The 18,537-nt window shown below is 39.9% G+C and overlaps 1 protein-coding gene across 3 annotated transcripts in view; it reads right to left on the bottom strand.

Annotated features, from left to right (window-relative positions):
* The window catches only part of LOC127857529 (tonsoku-like protein), a 42,229-nt gene extending 33,018 nt beyond the window's left edge, over positions 1–9,211 (bottom strand). For 2 of the 3 annotated variants that reach the window (XM_052393941.1, XM_052393942.1), the window contains exons 1-6: positions 9,056–9,210; positions 8,183–8,278; positions 6,729–6,900; positions 2,175–2,271; positions 1,757–1,877; positions 726–798 (exon numbers count right to left, since the gene is read on the bottom strand). In XM_052393941.1, the coding sequence (XP_052249901.1) occupies positions 726–798; positions 1,757–1,877; positions 2,175–2,271; positions 6,729–6,900; positions 8,183–8,278; positions 9,056–9,086 (590 nt within the window). In that variant the 5' untranslated portion in view covers positions 9,087–9,210. Of the gene's footprint in view, positions 1–725; positions 799–1,756; positions 1,878–2,174; positions 2,272–6,728; positions 6,901–8,182; positions 8,279–9,055 lie in introns of all 3 variants that reach the window. The other variant, XR_008038402.1, reaches the window with a different exon arrangement.
* Between the last annotated feature and the right edge of the window lie 9,326 nt (positions 9,212–18,537).

Genomic DNA, 18,537 nt, shown 5'->3' with positions numbered 1-18,537 from the left:
TTTCAAGATACAAAGGGCCATAACTCCTTAAATATCCAATGGTGTACAATGCCATTTGACGTGCATCACCCTCTTATCCACATATATACTCATACCAAGTTTCAATGAAATCCGCCAAAGCACTTCCAAGATATGGCTCCGGACACAAAAAAGCATTTTTCCAAGATACAAAGGGCCATAACTCTGTTATTAACAGATGGTGTACAATGCCATTAGACGTGCATCATCCTCTTATCCATATCTATATACTCATACCAAGTTTCATTGAAATCCGCCAAAGCACTTCCAAGATATGGCTCCGGACACAAAAGTGTCGGACGGACAGAAAGACGGATGGACAACGCCAAAACAATATTCCTCCGCCTATGGCGGGGGATAATAAATTATATTAGGTGTATCTGAATTGTTGGGAACATTGACCTAATGAAAAAGGGGAAAAAAAGGATGGGTCATATTTAAAAAGGGTGGGGCATACAAATGCAAGGATCACATGCCATTCTGCTATAGAAAAGTTCAAGTGTAATACTAGGTGAAGTAGAAACGTAATTTTTCAAAATAAATCAGAAGTGATTAAGGCAGCATTCAAAAGAAGTTATTTGTGTGTCAATAAATGTCAAAAATGTACTAACACATATCATATCCTGTTAACATATTTTGTATCTTTACATAGTTATACACCATAACTTAAATTTAGCCCACCATCTCTGCAGAATATGTTTACTTACTGCAAAATTGCCAGTGCTTTATTCAAATAGCTGATACCAGATTCCACATCACCCAAGTCTGTGAATACCAGGCCTGAAATAGATGGCAAACAAGAATTTAGAACTAGTGAAAAACTAATTCAAACGGCTGCTATGTCTCTCTGGCTGAAATAAAATTGCAAGACATGTCCCTTCAGAAACTTTGTTTTCATAGGTGCTCTTACTATAACTTATAAGAATAACATCGTTGTAACGTTAATTTATAGGCAATATAAGGTACATAAAGTAGGTTACTGGTACACACAGAGTGGTGGATATAAATTTCTTAATTGAGTCACTCTATTTATTACTAAAAGCAGATAAGAAGAAAAGTACCATCAGGGTAATTACACAAATCTTAGTTTTTCAGAAAATCCCACTAATCAGAGATGGTCAATTGTATTTCATTAACTTTTCAATATGATCCAATCCTTTATTTTATATATCATGTGCTCAGGCATTTTAAACATGATCATGTGAGTTTTATCTATGGTTTAAAAATCAGAATGTGATGATATCTGGGACTTTGCACACATGAAATCAACCCTTAAACAAGCAATGTGTTTGTGAAGCACTATGTCCCCATATATTTGACCTTGAAGGATGACCTTGACCTTTCACCACTCAAAATGTGCAGCTCCATGAGATACACATGCATGCCAAATATCAAGTTGCTATCTTTATTGTTGCAAAAGTCAAAGTGTGCATTAAATAAGCGATTTTGGCCCATATATTTGACCTTTGACCTTGAAATATGACCTTGACCTTTCACCACTCAAAATGTGCAGCTCCATGAGATACACATGCATGCCAAAGATGAAGTTGCTAGCTTCAATATTGCAAAAGTTATGGCAATGTTAAAGTTTGACGCAAACACACAAACAAACAAACAAACAGACAGGGCAAAAACAATATGTCCCCCACTATCGAGGTGGGGGGACATAAAAATAGATGGGCATGAGTTTAAAAGTTTTGTGGCAAATCCTGGATCCCTCTATCTAACATGACAGTACCAATATTATAGAGTAGCCTCCCCTTCATGTCACTGTACTCTGCAGCCTTGATGCTGCCCTTCAGTTCCTCACACAGCTGTAGGCTCTCTGTAAACGCAGATTTGGCCTTCTCCAGCTCAACCTGTTTGTTGAGATGGTAAACTGCACATACAAATACTAAAATAAATCTACATAACACACTAATAACAATTAAGTTTTTAGTTTGACTATAGACTTGGTATTCTTAAAAAACTTTATTTTTTGTGTGTGTAAGGAAATAATTTGTATGGTGGGAAATACTGGGAATTTGATTTGTTAACATTCCTGTCACAGCTTTTAACTATATACATGCATATGTTAGCCATAAAAAATACCAATTTTGTAGCGACTAATTACCTATATTTGTGTTTTTTTTTAATGGACTAGAATTGTGTCTTACCAATTTTTGTTTGCTTGTTGCTGCCTCATGTCTCGACCTATACGTGTTGCCTATAGTGGTCAGGGCCCTTTGTTGCTCTACCTTGTCCCCTTCATCACTGCAAACCAATGGAAATCAAATGAAATCAGAGGAAATCAATGGAAACCAGTTAAAATCAACAGAAACCAGTGGGAATCAATAAAGACCAGTAGCAATCCAAGGAAACCAGAGGAAATAAATGAAAAACAGAGGAAATCAATGTAAACGAGTTGAAATCAATAGAAACCAGTGACAATCAATATAAACCAGTGGCAATCAATAGAAACCAGTGAAAAACAATGGAAACCAATGGCAATCAAGAAAAGTGGAAATCAATGTAAACCAGTGGAAATCAATGTAAACCAGTGGCAATCAATGGAGACCAGCGACGATCAATGGAAACAGTGGAAATCAATAGAAACCAGTGGCAATCAATGGAGACCAGCGACGATCAATGGAAACCAGTGGAAATCAGACCAGAACCATTTTCATACACATCCAAGATATCATTTAAACAAATATTCTGACAAAGTTTCATGAAGACTCAAGAATCCATATAAGGAAAAACACCCAGCCCCCTGGTGGCCATATTTTTCAAGCAACTGGAACCATTTTCGAACTTGTCCAAGATACCATTGGGACAAATCTTCTGACAATGTTTCACGATGATCGGACAATAATTATGGCTTCTAGAGTGTTAACAAGGTTTTACTATAACTATATAAGGAAAAATGCCACAACCACTTGGCGGCCATGTTTTTTCCACCAACCGGAACCATTTTCGAACTCATCCAAGATATCATTGAGGCAAATCATCTGACCAAGTTTCATGATGATCGGACAATAAATGTGGCCTCTAGAGTGTTAATAAGGTTTTACTAAAGCAATATATAGCCATATTAGGAAAAATGCCCCGCCCCCTGGACCCTGGCAGCCATACTTTTCAAGCAAACGTTACCATTTTCGAACTCATCCAAGATATTATTGAGACCAATCTTCTGGCCAAATTTCATGAAGATTGGACAATAAATGTGACCTCTAGAGTGTTAACAAGGCAAATGTTGACGCCACACAACGGACAACAGACAAAAGGCGATCAGAAAAGCTCACCATGAGCACATTGCGCTCAGGTGAGCTAAAAACCAGTGGCAATCCATGAAAACAGTGGAAATCAATAAAAGCTAGTGAAAATCAATGGAAACCAGAGGATATCATTGGAAACCAGTGGATATCATTGGAAACCAGTGTTAATCAATGGAAACCAGAGGAAATCAATGGAAACAAACAGACACAATTGGAAATCAATGGAAATCAATGGAAATAAGTGGAAATCAATTGAAACCACTGGAAATCAATGGGCACCCTTAGATGTCAATAGAAACCCGTAAAAAGCAGAGAAACCAGTGGAAACCAATTGATACCAGAAGTAAGATGATGCATCTACAAACTAACCAGGAAGATGATAATAAGGATACCTTAAAACCTGCTTCCATGTTTTAGCAATCAAAGCTCTCAATCATTACATATTATCTTCTATAGTATAAACCAATTTATTTTAGCGTGATGTAATCGAAAGCTTACAGAAACCAGGTAACGCTATCGAGTTCGTTTCCTTGGGAAGAACCAGTACTCTGTGTTTGGTGTAGATTTAAAGATCCCACAGTTGGTATCAAACCCGTGATCCCAACAGTCGCTAGATGAACGCCATATCCATGGCGCCACAGCGACCTATCCAGAGTTATCCTCTTCACCAGAATCAGAATAGATGATGCTATATACAAGGGTAAGTCTCTGCAGGATTTTGTTTAGGTCCATGGTAAGGATCCATAGTTTGATTTTTTTTCTTACCGTAAATTTGCGGCCATGAGTCGACCTAAAAACGCTCTGAAAATTGACTTAAAAAGTCAACTCAACTTATGGATGAGGTACTAAATAAAAAAACATATTTCTGTGCCGTTTTTTTAAAAGTAATTAATCTCCGAAGCGGAGGAATGATGACTGTTTACGGTAAGGCCTACTCGTCTTTTACTTAAATGTCCGCTGATAACAAAATACTCATGTTTACATTGGTTTTTAATTCATTAACCTTCGTAATAAGTCCAAATAAAAACATTTAAAAATAACTTCCAAAATATTAAACATTTGTGACATACGGTAAAGTGGCGAAAATTATACATTATGCAATTTGTCTATTGATACATCGTCCGTTGTCTGCTAAGAACATGAATAGACAAGGGACAAAATTGTCACAAAACCAGGTTTTCATTGTGAAAAAAAAATCTGATAAAGGGAGAAAACTCAAACTGAACTTTTGAAATGACCACAAAAAATTAACCCCCTTTGTAAGTTTTTTTTTTTTTTAAATCTATTTTTAGTCGTGGCGACCTTGACATTGGAGATATTGACGTGATTCTTTCGTGGGACACACCGTCCCATGATGGTTAACAAATGTGCCAAATGATTTTAAAATCTCACAATGAATGACATAGTTATGGCCAGGACAAGCTCATTTATGGCCATTTTTGACCTTTGAACTCAAAGTGTGACCTTGACCTTGGAGATATCGACGTAATTATTTCGCGCGACACACCGTCCAATGATGGTGAACAAATGTGCCAAATGATTTTAAAATCTGACGATGAACGACATAGTTATGGCTCGGACAAGCTCATTTATGGCCATTTTTGACCTTTGAACTCAAAGTGTGACCTTGACCTTGGAGATATCGACGTAATTATTTCGCGTGACACACCGTCCAATGATGGTGAACAAATGTGCCAAATGATTATAAAATCTGACAATGAACGACATAGTTATGGCCCGGACAAGCTTATTCCGCCAGCCCGCCAGCCCGCCAGCCAGCCCGCCAGCCAGCCAGCCCGCCAGCCAGCCAGCCCGCCCGCATTCGCCAATCTAATAACCAGTTTTTTCCTTCGGAAAACCTGGTTAAAAATCGACTGCTGACATTTGTACCCATTTAAAGTTTATCCTTGTAAATACAAACTGTCAACAGGTGCAAGTGTCTTTATGCCAACAATTATCGCTTCTCGGCCTTTTGAATAAGATCAAAGTGTAAAGTGTAGTCCTTTCGATCATTTGTCTTTATTGCATCACGCCTAAAATAGTTATCCGTTAATGATATGCACAACGGTTCTGCTACAAACTACTTCTGACCAATCAAAAATAATTACTCTATCGTTGGACAGGCCTTTAACCAATCGCTATTGTTCAACTTCACATGGTATATTTTTTTATTGCATGAAGGTGTGGTTTCGTTGATTTATTCACAACTGTCCCACAATTAATGCATCACCCTGGATTATTAAAAAGTGTAATTGGACATATTAAATACACAATTACTTTCGATTATCTGCAGGGCTCAACATAAACCTAAAAACCAACTTGCCATGCCGGGCAAGTACTTAGAAAACCTACTTGCCCTGAACGTAAAGCCACTTGCCCTATCTTGAAATATCACATGAACTGTAAACCTCATATTTTTTAATGAAGATCAAAATGATACACCACTAAACCTTTTTTATTTTTGCAGATTTAACAAAATGATTACAGCATTTAAAGTATAATTAAAATCTAAATTCAATGCTCCTTGTTCTTTTTTGCACTTGCCCGGGAGGACAACTAGATTATAAAATAACTTGCCCGGACACAACTTTTACTTGCCAGGGGCAATAGGACAACCATTAATGTTGAGCCCTGATCTGCTAAGTATAATAAGATAAGACGCTTTTCCAGAATGCAGAAAATATTCCTGAGGTATCTCGTGATTTACGAATATGTATATAACAGTCGAATAGCAAGCGATGCGAGTGTTGGTAAATTCACGTGTTTCACGCATAATGGCGAAAGCGTTGTTGATTATTTGAGAGCAAATTACAATTATTTTGACCATATAACGAATTTCTTCATTCAAGATTTTACCATATTTTCACATCAATAGCACTTACATTTGAATACAAAAATATCTGATCATTGTATAAACGCTGAAAGTTATTACGTTAAATGGGATACTAATTTTGATTTGTGAAATATATATTAAGTTCGAAATAATCAATGATACGTTATAATGACTTTGAAAAATAGAATATATTTTTCGTGATAATAAATTTAAACCTTGAATGTTTCGTTTTAAATATATTCTTATTATTAATATCCAAAAAAATGTCAACTGCCAGTACAAAAGCCCTCAGAACTATGACTAAAACGTCACTTAAACATGTCCACAATATTGAGGAAATTTACCCCCGACTTATGGCAAAGTCAAGGCAAAAAACCAAGTTTTTCTAGCCACATTATCTACCTCGACTTATGGCCGAGGTAGACTTATGGGCGCGAATGTACGGTAATTGGATGTGTCCTATAATTTAATTTCTACATTTCTGAAGAGCTAAAACAAGCAAGCATAAATTATATTTGGAAATTTAGGTAATTTTTTTTTATATTGACATTCAGGCTTAAAGGTCCTGGTGAAAGCCTGCTCTGGAAGTTCCAACACGAAACAACTGCATAGAATCTTACATTGCCAGGTCCAGGTATCTCTGATGCAGCCTCAGGGCTGTGTCCAGGTCACCCCGTTTGCAGTGACACTCCCCGAGCAGACGACAGGCTAAGGCAATGTCCTTCTGTTTACCAAGCCCCTCAGACAACTGCAGTGCCCTCTCATACTCATCCAATGCCTCCTCATATTGACCTGCCCAAAAAAGGTGTTGTTGTTTACTTGAATATTTCAGCATTTTAAACAGCATGTCAGGGCTGTCAGTAAATCAACTCTCTTTTTTTCCTGAGATAGCCAGAACTAAGAATAACTACATATGTGAGCAGCTGACAACTGCTCTGCTTATATCAGAGGTTGGGAAACGATAAGGGAAGAAAGGATTTCATTCCCCAATCCACTGACCAGTTATGCGGCCTGGCGGGGATATAACCATACATTCCATAATTTTTCAGACCAATTCCGGGACATTGAGTTAAATTGTCCTGGACTTTTGCAGATTTTCCGGGACATGTATAAAATGTAGCGATATTTATAGACATATGCATTTTTGGTACGTTTTTTTTTGTTTCGCACCGATGTGTAACGCGTAGTTGTTGATCCGCCTTTATTCATTTATAACATTTATATAATAAAAAATACAACAATACAGTACCGTTAAATCGTCAACTCAAATCAATTCACAATACATACAACCAATCACAATAAAACAAATACAACAAAACAGTATCTGCTGGGCGTTTTGACATGGCGAACGCAATTCAAATTCACTTATTATTTTTAACGTTATGTTTATGGGGGGTTTAGAACAAGACAATAATAAACCTAGTAAGGATGACGTTTTTATATGCTTACTTTTTTTACTCAACTTCTTTGTCGGTTAAACGTGCGAACATAAACTGCTTTTAATTTTTTAACTCAGCGTTGTTCGACTTCAGATGTGTGAACAACTATCCTTTGCCCTTACGTAGCGGGAAATAATGACGTAGTAGATTTAAGTCAATTCACAACCACATTAAACTATGCCGCCTTTTCGGTTTGACAGCGAACATGAGACAATCGATATGATAACAGGACCCCTGTTAATTGATCGATTTTGACACGTAGCGTAGTCTGCCTATTCGGGTAGGCATTGTCATGGAGACGCTGCAGATATACACAGATTCGAGGTGCAGTTAAGCATAAGATAAGGTACATGTATTTATGGATTTTGTAAATTCCGGGACATTTGACAGATTTCCGGGACAGCAGGACAAGTTCTTCATTTCCGGGACTGTCCCGGACAATCGGGGACGTATGGCATGTATGGATATAACCCACAATTCCTGGATTTCAGTTCAGTGAACTAAGATAGCTAGCAAGCCCGATCAAGTTAGAGACTTCTGGGATAAAGGAAGGGACAGAGTTCATGCTTAGGCTCATTCTTATTTTTAAATCATTGTTAAATGATGTGGTCTAACCAGGATCTTGATATACATACCATACTTTTCGTACAGTGTTGCAACTAAAGTACAATAGTTGGCTTCATCTTGAACATCAGCCCTCCTCTCAGCCTCTCTTTTCTTTGTTTGATATTCTGTAATAAAGATTTAGCCGATCAATTACTGGTTTAAAGGATTAGGGATCATAATGTATGCATGCAACAAAATCAATCAATCTATGATCCCCGCAACAGGTCCGGTACTTAAAGCAATCAATTGTGATAGTATTGTTTGTAAGCACACATTTACACGAAGTGTAATTTACACGAAGTGTTATGGTCAGATAGGAGTGTGGGTTTTTGTCTTGCCTAGCAAAAACTGTCGATTTCGTCTGATTTGTTACTTTTTTATTCTTAAAAGGTTGAAATGAGGCCAATTTTTTTTGGCCAACGTTTGCAGATGATACTTAGCTACAATTTTATATATAGGTTTATAAATTTCAAACAATAATGACTTTGTAGTTTGTAATTTGCACTTTTGTTGAATTTGTGATATTCTGCCCATTCGACATTTTCAATGCCTTGCCTAATAATGGCTAGAGTTAGCAAAGCTGTGAAGTTGTATTTATTTCAAAGTCGAAACACTATCGTGCATTGATTTATTGCTTTTATTTCAATATAATTATAATTTTCGGACATTTAATTTTTTCTCTAAATTTTCGGACACCTGTAATTTTTGTATATTTTCGGTATCGAAATTTTAGGACACATTTATTTTCATTATTTTTAAGTGTCCGAAAAATAAGAGTAATAAATGTTACCACAAAGTAATACAGGAAAATGTTTCACATTCTTATCCGAATGTCTCCCTTGTCCGAAAACTATCTACTTACAACAATAATGCGCCGATTAAAATGCTTAATAGCTACTCACTTTTAAGCGATCTTATATCATGAGGTTCCATTTCAAAGGTTTAATTACGTGAAATTAATGGTGGTTGCCATATTGTTGTCTCTGTATTAAATATGAACGAGAATTTCCTGATTCGTTTTTCGCGGTTAGGACTATAGGTTTCATTCCACTAAACCATTGTTTATCCGTCTCCTGTCCCTTCTTCTGAAGAGTTTCTCTTTTTTGTCTGTTTTTTTAAAAAGCCAATAAGCAATCACCCACATGCCGTTTGTTGTTATTTTTTGGATCCTATGTGCATCTGCAACATGTTGGTGCATTTCTTTAGGAACTACGTTCAAAGATAAACGTTATGGATGCGTTTATAGAAGTACAGTCGATTGGTGTAGAGCGGATTTTAGTGAGTAACGGATAGCTTAATCGTTTTTTGCAAAATACTTTCATTTATGTTAAGATTTATAGTTTTCTATTAATTGAATACAAAAAGCCTATCATTGTTAAGTCGATTCATGTTTTTGTTGATGTGTATCAATGTTTACAACTGTTTCTTTTTTCGAAAGCAAAACAAGGTCACGTTATGTACGCACCGTTTTTGTGACGACAGGAAAAGTGCAGACGAATGGTTTCTTGAATTTTGCAGATTTTGTTTGGTAAACATAATGTTCATTGATGTAATATTTTAGTATTATGTGTCCTTTACAAAAGTAAGAATGCTCAGAAACTAAATTGATGCGTACCATATAAAATAAGCATGAAAGCTGCAACTCGGGATTTAGTGAATAACGGGCATGTGGTGACCCATATTCAGGAATGTGGGGATTGTCTCAAAATAAATATAAACTCAATTGAAGTTGTCCATGTGGTAAGCGTGTGGCTATGAAATTAATAAGCAAAAACATCATTTTTAATGAAAAACAATCAAATCATAACTAAAAATCGATTTCTCTGAAAACATATTTTCCGCTATCAAATCTATATATAGATTCAACTCAAAATGACCCATCGCTTTGAACAGCAATTACTTCATCAATTGTGCAGCGATTTCCATGAATTTGGTCTTATTAAACACAGAAATGAATTTCCTTTCTGGAAATGTACAGATATTGCAATTATTTTTTACAGATGCTGTGTCAAATTTCAAGAAATAACACGATACGCATGTAATCCGATAAAGACCTGAGGGATCCGGTAATGGCTGAATCAGTGTACCATGAAATTCGCGCTGTAAACAAAAAATATTTTTCGGAAATTTAAAACCGCTGGCATGTTTCAATAGGAAAGACATGTGTCTATCTAGGTTTAATGGTTTAATTACTGAATGCATGGTGTTTACGTTAAAATGAGACTCGAAGTCCTTAGCTATCCGTTATACACCAATCGACTGTACTATGTTGTTTTTAAATAACTGCTAAAACCTCTGAATCTGAATCTGAATGGATACGTTGCAGGGCCTTGTAAGGCGTAGGTCGCAACGGGAGAGAGACTAGTCCAACTGTGGATTAAGCAGCGCAGTCCTAAAACTGTTGACGGAAGCCGCGCACACAACACTGTCACTAAGTTTGTTCCAGTCTAATACAGTTCTGGGAAAGAAGGAGTTTTTCAATTGTTCGGTTTTACACACAAAAGTTTTAAAGCACTTTGTATTATTTGTCATTTGGTTTTCTAGGATGTTTGCAGCTTGATAGTCATAAAATGGTTTAGGTTTAACGTTTCGTTTATTTCTTGCTGGTGTGAATATGTCATGACAAGGTAAGGCTGGCATCTTCCCCCCGACAACTTTGTACAGGAAGGTGAGTCGATTGGTCTTTCGTCTGTCCTGTAGGCTTTGGAGTTCCAGTGCTTTCAACATTGACGATACACAGCCTTCGTCCCACGAGCGGTAATCCTTTGTGATGAATCTAGCCGCTTGTCTCTGGATGCACTCGATCTTGTCAATATGTTTTGCTAGATGTGGATCCCATACCACAGAGCTGTACTCAAGTGTTGATCTGACTAACGCTAAATAAGCTGTTTTTCTACAGGTAATCGGGCAGTGTTTGAGGTTTCTACGTATGAATCCTAGGGTACAGTTAGCTTTCTTGACTATTTTATTGATGTGGGTGTCCCAGTTTAAGTTGGAGGATATTGTGACGCCTAGGTATGGATTTTCTTCGACCTGTTGAAGGATGTGTTTATCTAGTTCATAGAAGTGAGATGATCTGTTGTAAATGCTCAGAATGTAACATTTTTGGCATTGAAATGCATTCCCCATGAAGATGCCCAGATTTCCAACGCTTTCAGGTCGTCTTGATGAGCTATGTGGTCTTGTATGGATCGTATGGGCCTGCACAAGAGGCAATCGTCTGCGAACAGTCGTACTTGTGACTTAACTGTGTCAGGAAGGTCATTTATGTGGCACAAAAACAAGAGGGGGCCGAGGACGGTTCCTTGAAGTACTCCCGAGTCAACATGGGCGGTTGTGGATTTCTCCCCGTCTAGGACAACTTGCATGTTGCGATTGGTGAGGAAGTCTCTAAGCCATGTATTCAGTGGGCCATCGATGCCATAACCGGAAAGTTTATTTAGGAGCTTCTCGTGTGAGACGGTGTCAAACGCTTTTGAGAAATCGAGTATGGCCATGTCTATTTGGCTTCCCTTGTCGTAGTTAATTAGGAGGTCATGGATGGTTGTAATAAGTTGCGTTTCACAGGAATAGCCAGATCTAAAGCCAAGGTTGAGTGAAGTAAGTATTTTGTTCTGTTCTAGGTGGTTTAGTATATGTTTGCAGATTATGTGTTCGAGAAGTTTACATGATATTGAAGTTAGAGATACAGGTCTATAATTCTCTGCCAGGTGAACATCTCCTTTCTTGAAGACAGGGGCGATGTTTTTGCATTCCGCCAGTCACTTAGTAGCGTCCCTTGGTCCAGTGATTTCTGGAAGATATATTGCATGGCTGGGGCTAGTTCAGCTGCACAGTTCTTGAGAACAATGGTTGGAATACTGTCTGGGCCTCTAGCTTTGGAAATGTTCAAATCAGCAAGTAATTTCTTTACGCCTTCCTCTGTTATGTGTAGTGGGGGTATTGATCTTGTTTTCTTGTTAAGATTGGGTAACACCCCATCTTTATCTTCTTTAGTGAAAACTGAGCTGAATTGGTCTATTTGAGAAAGGTTTTATGAGAAAGCCTGCATCTGGAGAATGTAAATTTTCTTAGAAGTTCTAAGGCATGTTTTTTTATTCCAGTTTCAAAAAATGACATGTTCTTTTTCAGATTGATACTAGGCTGGCACAATCTGAAAAAAAGGCAACACAAATGCCATGGAAGTCGGTCATTTCGTAACGGGAATCTATAAGAATTGGATTTAGTATAAACTAACATAAAACCGCATTGTTCTTCAAAATTTTACTTTCATCATCATCATTATTATCATAATCATCATCATCATCATCATCATCATCATCATCATCATCATCATCATCATCATCATCATCATCATCATCATCATCATTACCATCCTCATCATCATCATCATCATCCAGTGTAAGGGTTGAAATCCATATTGGAATGTCGGAAACCCTGTGTAAAACTCTGTGCTTTCCCGATAAAATAGTTGTAAAGTGTGGTGCTGGTTAAAACTATTTACAAGATGACAATGGTCTAGTGGCTGGCTTGGAACGCCACTTTCGTTGTGCAGTCGGTGGTCCGAGTTGGGAGACGGTTCCAATCGCTAATGATGCGTGGGAAGAAGGAGGCCCTGTAGGTGGTGGATGTTTCCAATTTCTGACTGAAGCAGTGTGAGCCCCTGGTTCTTCTGTCTTAAAGATGGTGTGCTTGTGCTGCCCCAGAGACTTCTACCAAGTGATGATGGATTCTGAAGAGCATTGACAGTCTTTCTAGGTAGCGTCGATGTTGGATTGCCTGCCAGCCCAAGTCTTGAACCATCTTTGTGACGCATCCTGGCGTACGGTCAGTGTAGGCAGAATTCACAAATCTCGCAGCTTTGCATAAGACCTGTTCCAGTTTGTGTATCTGGGCCTTGGCTTGAGGTTTGGGATCCCATACTGTGGATGAGTACTCAAGTGTTGGTCTGACCAGAGCTGTGTAGGCAGTGCTCTTGACCTCTGCTGCAAACGCCAAGGTTGCGTCGAATAAATCCCAGGGCTCTGTTATCTTTGGTAGTTGTGATGTCTACCGGTACATGCTTCTGCCAGCTCAAATCTTCACTTAAAGTGACACCTATGTACTTACTGTTGTCTGTGGTCAGCAAGACTTGGTCATGGAGAGTGTATATATGGTGTTAATCACACTTCTTCTATGAGAGGATACCCTGATGACAGTACACTTGTCCGGATGAAATGTCATGTGCCATTTTCCCCCCACTCTTCAAGCGCAGTAGGGTCTTTCTGGAGGCAGTCAGCATCTTGTTGGTTTCTGATTTCTCGGAGAAGTAGGCACTGTACCTTGGGGGACGCCAGATAGAACGTCTTTCTCTGACGACATCTCTCCATCTAGCAGAACCTTCTGTTTCCGGTAGCTGAGGAACGACTGGATCAATCTGGCTGTATTACCTCTGATTCCGTAGTAGTTTAGTTTATGCATGAGGCGTTGGTGGGGGACTTTATCGAACGCCTTGGCGAAATCAAGTTGGATCACATCGACCTGGTTTCTGCCTTTCAGCTTGGTTTTGATTGATGGTATTGTCTCGATTAGCTGTGTTTCGCACGAACGTTTGCAACGGAAGCCGTGTTGGCAGTCGTGAAGAATGTTGTGCTGATGTAAAACCGCATGACTGAGCTATGTATGATATGCTCCATAATCTTTGAGACCACTAATGTAAGAGAGACTGGTCTGTAATTGGACGGTAAGTGTCTTTCTCCCTTCTTGAAGATAGCGACATGTGCATCTCTCCAATCTTGGGGAACAGTGCCAAGGTCATGGGAGAATTGGTATAGCCTGGTTGGGATTGGTGCTAATTCGTCAACGGCTAGTCTGAGTAAGGCAGGGCTGATGTTTTCTGGTCCTGATGCTTTACGAAATTTTAGCTGAGATAGTTGTTTTGAACCCCAGAAGTACTAAAAAGGATGTCATTCATTGTGGAATGGGGGCTTGGTCAGGCATCGATGAAAAGTTCTCACTGGTGAATACTGATTGAAATTGTATGTTTAGGATTTCTGCTTTACTTTTGCTGTTACTGTTGATTCACCCATCTTGATTGTTCAGTGGTGCGACTCCGATTGTATCGTGTTTCCTGTCCTTGACATAGCTCCAAAAGCGTTTAGGTTTGTCGGCTTGGCTTGGCTTTATGTTGCCATACATTTCATGTAGCGTTCGTAGGCAGATCTAATTTCCCTTTGTGTTGAGGCTTTGAGTTTGGCATACCTGGTCCAGTCTGCAGGACTGCCGGAACGTCTTGCTTGTTTGTATGCTCGCATCTTGCGTTTTGAAAGACGACATAAGAAAAGTGAGCGATATTATACCCAATGCTTATTTCGCAAAGAAAGTACATGTAGATGCATTTTTATCAATATGTCTGTTCTTATAGTACATCAGAAGCACCATGATATATAATATTTCCAGAAATAGGAACGAGATTTTGCCAATATGAATATGAGCGGTCAGAACTCATATCACTATTGATACAGAAATGTGAAAGTGATTTTATCAATATTCATATAAGCATTCAGAACTCACAATAAGCTCTTTCTCCATTTCCATGAATATTGTATATCGGTAAGTCTGTTAAACTAGATCGGTCGTTGTACGGATTCTTATACAAACAGGTAGTAAAGTATCTGTTTTAAGAATGAAAGATAGATACCGGACAAGAAAAACGCGCACGTTAAACTGGCCTCAATATGTTCCTGTAAATAATGGACCCTGGCTGATGTCTGTAACTCTTTGTCCGGAGTTATATATATCTGGAGAGCAGTTTGTGTGATTGGTGTAAAAACCGAAGTTAGGAAACAAACGTTTCGTGTTCAGTGATAAACATTATAGCAAAATTACATATTCGTTTTAGCCTTATTATATTGGTCAGTGACAGTAGGTAGATTTGGCTTAGGATAGGCCAAAGACAGAGGTTTGAGACTTCTTGAGTTCGCCAGAAGCCACCAACTCACACTGGCCATCACGCTGTACCCACACAAACCGTCCAGAACAGCGACCTGGCATGCTCCAAACGGGCAAGTACACAACCAGATCGATTTCATACTGGCGCCGCAACGGATCAAGTCTAGCATCAACAAGGCGAACACTAGACCATTTCCTAGCGCAGACATCGGCAGTGACCATGACTTAGTGCTCATCACCATCAAGCTGAAGTTAAAGAACAAGCGCATCACGAATAACCCTCGCGTTATATTTGACTCGGAGAAATTAAAAGATCCAGTGATAGCAGACGAATTTCAAGCACAGAATGTAAGCAAGTTTGCTGCCCTGCACATCTTAGACAATAACATTAACGGCATATTCAACACCATAAAATGTATGTCATACTGTCATCGATCCAAGAAGCGCTTGCAAGAGAGAAAAAGAAGAACAAGCCATGTGCGAAGACCGAAATCATGAACCTATGTGACAAAAGAAGAGAACTGAGCCATGAGAAGTACATCAGCCTGGTCTCTAAGGAAAATTACCAAAGGAGCGAACACGGCGGTAAGGAAGACGATGAAAGAGGCTTAGGACGCATGCATTGAGGAACAATGTATAAATCACATATCTTATACAAAAAATGTCATCAGAAATGTAAGATGAAGTTTCAGCTTAATTAGGTAACAATCGAGGCGTTAAGATTGTTTATAAGGTTGTTTAGAACTTGACATTTTAGACCTCATTTGAAGCAAATACTAATATGGCCTTAATATTGTCATCAATAACATTCGAGCCAAGTTGGATCAATATTGAGCCACGAATATGACTTATGTATAGGAAACAATAGTGTTGTTGTTTTAAACAAATACAGATTTTACCCACAGATCTTATTTTTGGAAAAGAAGTGACACAGATTTAAAATAGTCTTAGGTGTCGTCAATTTTTACACACTGATCATTGAAAATAGCCCAAAACTGTAGCATTGAGACAAAAACGCAAAACGTTTACGATCTACTACAGATGATTATAGACACTGCCTGACTCCATTAGCTGAAATTGAGCTCCTAAGGCTCAGTTGAACTAGAAGTGGTCAATTTCTAAGTTCATATAAGCTACCCATACATACCCACGTCAAGACTCAAGTAATTACTTTTTAGTAACAGTGAAATTGACCTCTTGGCACCGTCGTAGACTGTCTGGAAGTGTCTGGCACCATCGGAGACTGTCTGGGAGACCTCTTGGCACCGTCGTAGACTGTCTGGGAGTGTCTGGCACCATCGGAGACTTCTGGGAAACCTCTTGACACCGTCGTTATCTGTCTGGGAGTGTCTGGCACCGTCTGAGACTGTCTGGCAGACCTCTTGGCACCATCGTAGACTGTCTGGGAGTGTCTGGCACCATCGCAGACTGTCTGGGATAACTCTTGGCACCGTCGTAGACTGTCTGGGAGGGTCTGGCACCGTCTGAGACTGTCTGGGAAACCTCTTGGTACCGTCGTAGACTGTCTGGGAGTGTCTAGAACCGCCTGAAAGGAGACCTCTTGGCAACGTCGTCCGCTGTTTGGGAGTGTCTGGCACAGTCGGACATTGTCTGGGAGAACCTGTGACACCGTCGTCCACGGTCTGGGATTGTCAAGCACCGTCAGGACTGTCTATGAGACCTCTTGGCAACGTCGTCCACTGTCTGGGAGTGTCTGGCACAGTCGGATACTGTCTAAGATACCTCTTGGCAACGTCGTCCACTGTCTGGGAGTGTCTGGCACAGTCGGATACTGTCTAAGAGACCTCTTTACAACGTTGTCCACTGTCTGGGAGTGTCTGGCACCGTCTGAGAATGTCTGGGAGACCTCTTGGTACCGTCGTAGACTGTCTGAGAGTGTCTGGCACCATCGGAAACTGTCTGGGAGAACTCTTGGCACCATCGTAGACTGTCTGGGAGTGTCTTGCACCATCCGAGAATGTCTGGGAGACCTCTTGGCACCGTCGTATACTGCCTGGGAGTGTCTTGCATCGTCTAATACTGTCTGCAAGGCCTCTTGACACCATCGTAGACTGTCTGAGAGTGTATGGCACCATCGGAGACTGTCTGGAAGACCTCATGGCATCGTCGTAGACTGTCTAGGAATGTCTGGCATCATCGGAGACTGTCTGGGAGAACTTTTGGCACCGTCATAGACTGGGAGTGTCTGGCACCATCGGAGACTGTCTGGAGGAGCTCTTAGCATCGTCGTAGACTGTCTTTGAGTGTCTAGCACCATCGGATACTGTCTGGGAGACCTCTTGGTACCGTCGTTGACTATCTGGGAGTGTCTGGCACCATCGGAGACTGTCTGGGAGACCGCTTGGCACCGTCGTAGACTGTCTAGGAGTGTCTGGCACCGTCTGAGACTGTCTGGGAGCCCTCTTGGTACCGTCGTAGACTGTCTGAGAGTGTCTTGCACCATCGGAGACTGTCTGGGAGACCTCTTGGCACCGTCGTAGACTGTCTGGGAGTGTCAGGCAGCATCAAGACTGTCTGGGAGACCTCCTCTTGGCACCGTCGAAGACTGTCTGGGAAAGTCTGGCACCATCGGAGACTGTCTGGAAGACCTCTTGGCACCGTCGTAGACTGTCTGGGAGTGTCTGACACCGTCGGAGATTGTCTGTGAGACCTCTTGGCACCGTTGTAGACTGTCTGGGAGTGTCTAGTACAGTCTGAAACGGGCAAGGAGACCTCTTGGCAACGTCGTCCACTGTTGCCAAGAGCTCTCCTAGACAGTCCCTGACGGTGCTTGACACTCCCAGACCGTGGACGACGGTGTCACAGGGTCTCCCAGACAGTGCCCGACAGCCAGAACATGTCATTTTTTGAAACTGGAATAAAAAACATGCCTTAGAACTTCTAAGAAAATTTACATTCTCCAGATGCAGGCTTTCTCATAAAACCTTTCTCAAATAGACCAATTCAGCTCAGTTTTCACTAAAGAAGATAAAGATAGGGTGTTACCCAATCTTAACAAGAAAACAAGATCAATACCCCCACTACACATAACACAGGAAGGCGTAAAGAAATTACTTGCTGATTTGAACATTTCCAAAGCTAGAGGCCCAGACAGTATCCCAACCATTGTTCTCAAGAACTGTGCAGCTGAACTAGCCCCAGCCATGCAATATATCTTCCAGAAATCACTGGACCAAGGGACGCTACTAAGTGACTGGCGGAATGAAAAAACATCGCCCCTGTCTTCAAGAAAGGAGATGTTCACCTGGCAGAGAATTATAGACCTGTATCTCTAACTTCAATATCATGTAAACTTCTCGAACACATAATCTGCAAACATATACTTAACCACCTAGAACAGAACAAAATACTTTCTTCACTCAACCACGGCTTTAGATCTGGCTATTCCTGTGAAACGCAACTTATAACAACCATCCATGACCTCCTAATTAAC

This window comes from Dreissena polymorpha, chromosome 14 (genome assembly GCF_020536995.1).
Source record: "Dreissena polymorpha isolate Duluth1 chromosome 14, UMN_Dpol_1.0, whole genome shotgun sequence".
Taxonomy (NCBI): domain Eukaryota; kingdom Metazoa; phylum Mollusca; class Bivalvia; order Myida; family Dreissenidae; genus Dreissena; species Dreissena polymorpha.
The sequence above is the reverse complement of the archived record's forward strand: the minus strand, read 5'-3'. Positions and strand labels throughout refer to the sequence as shown.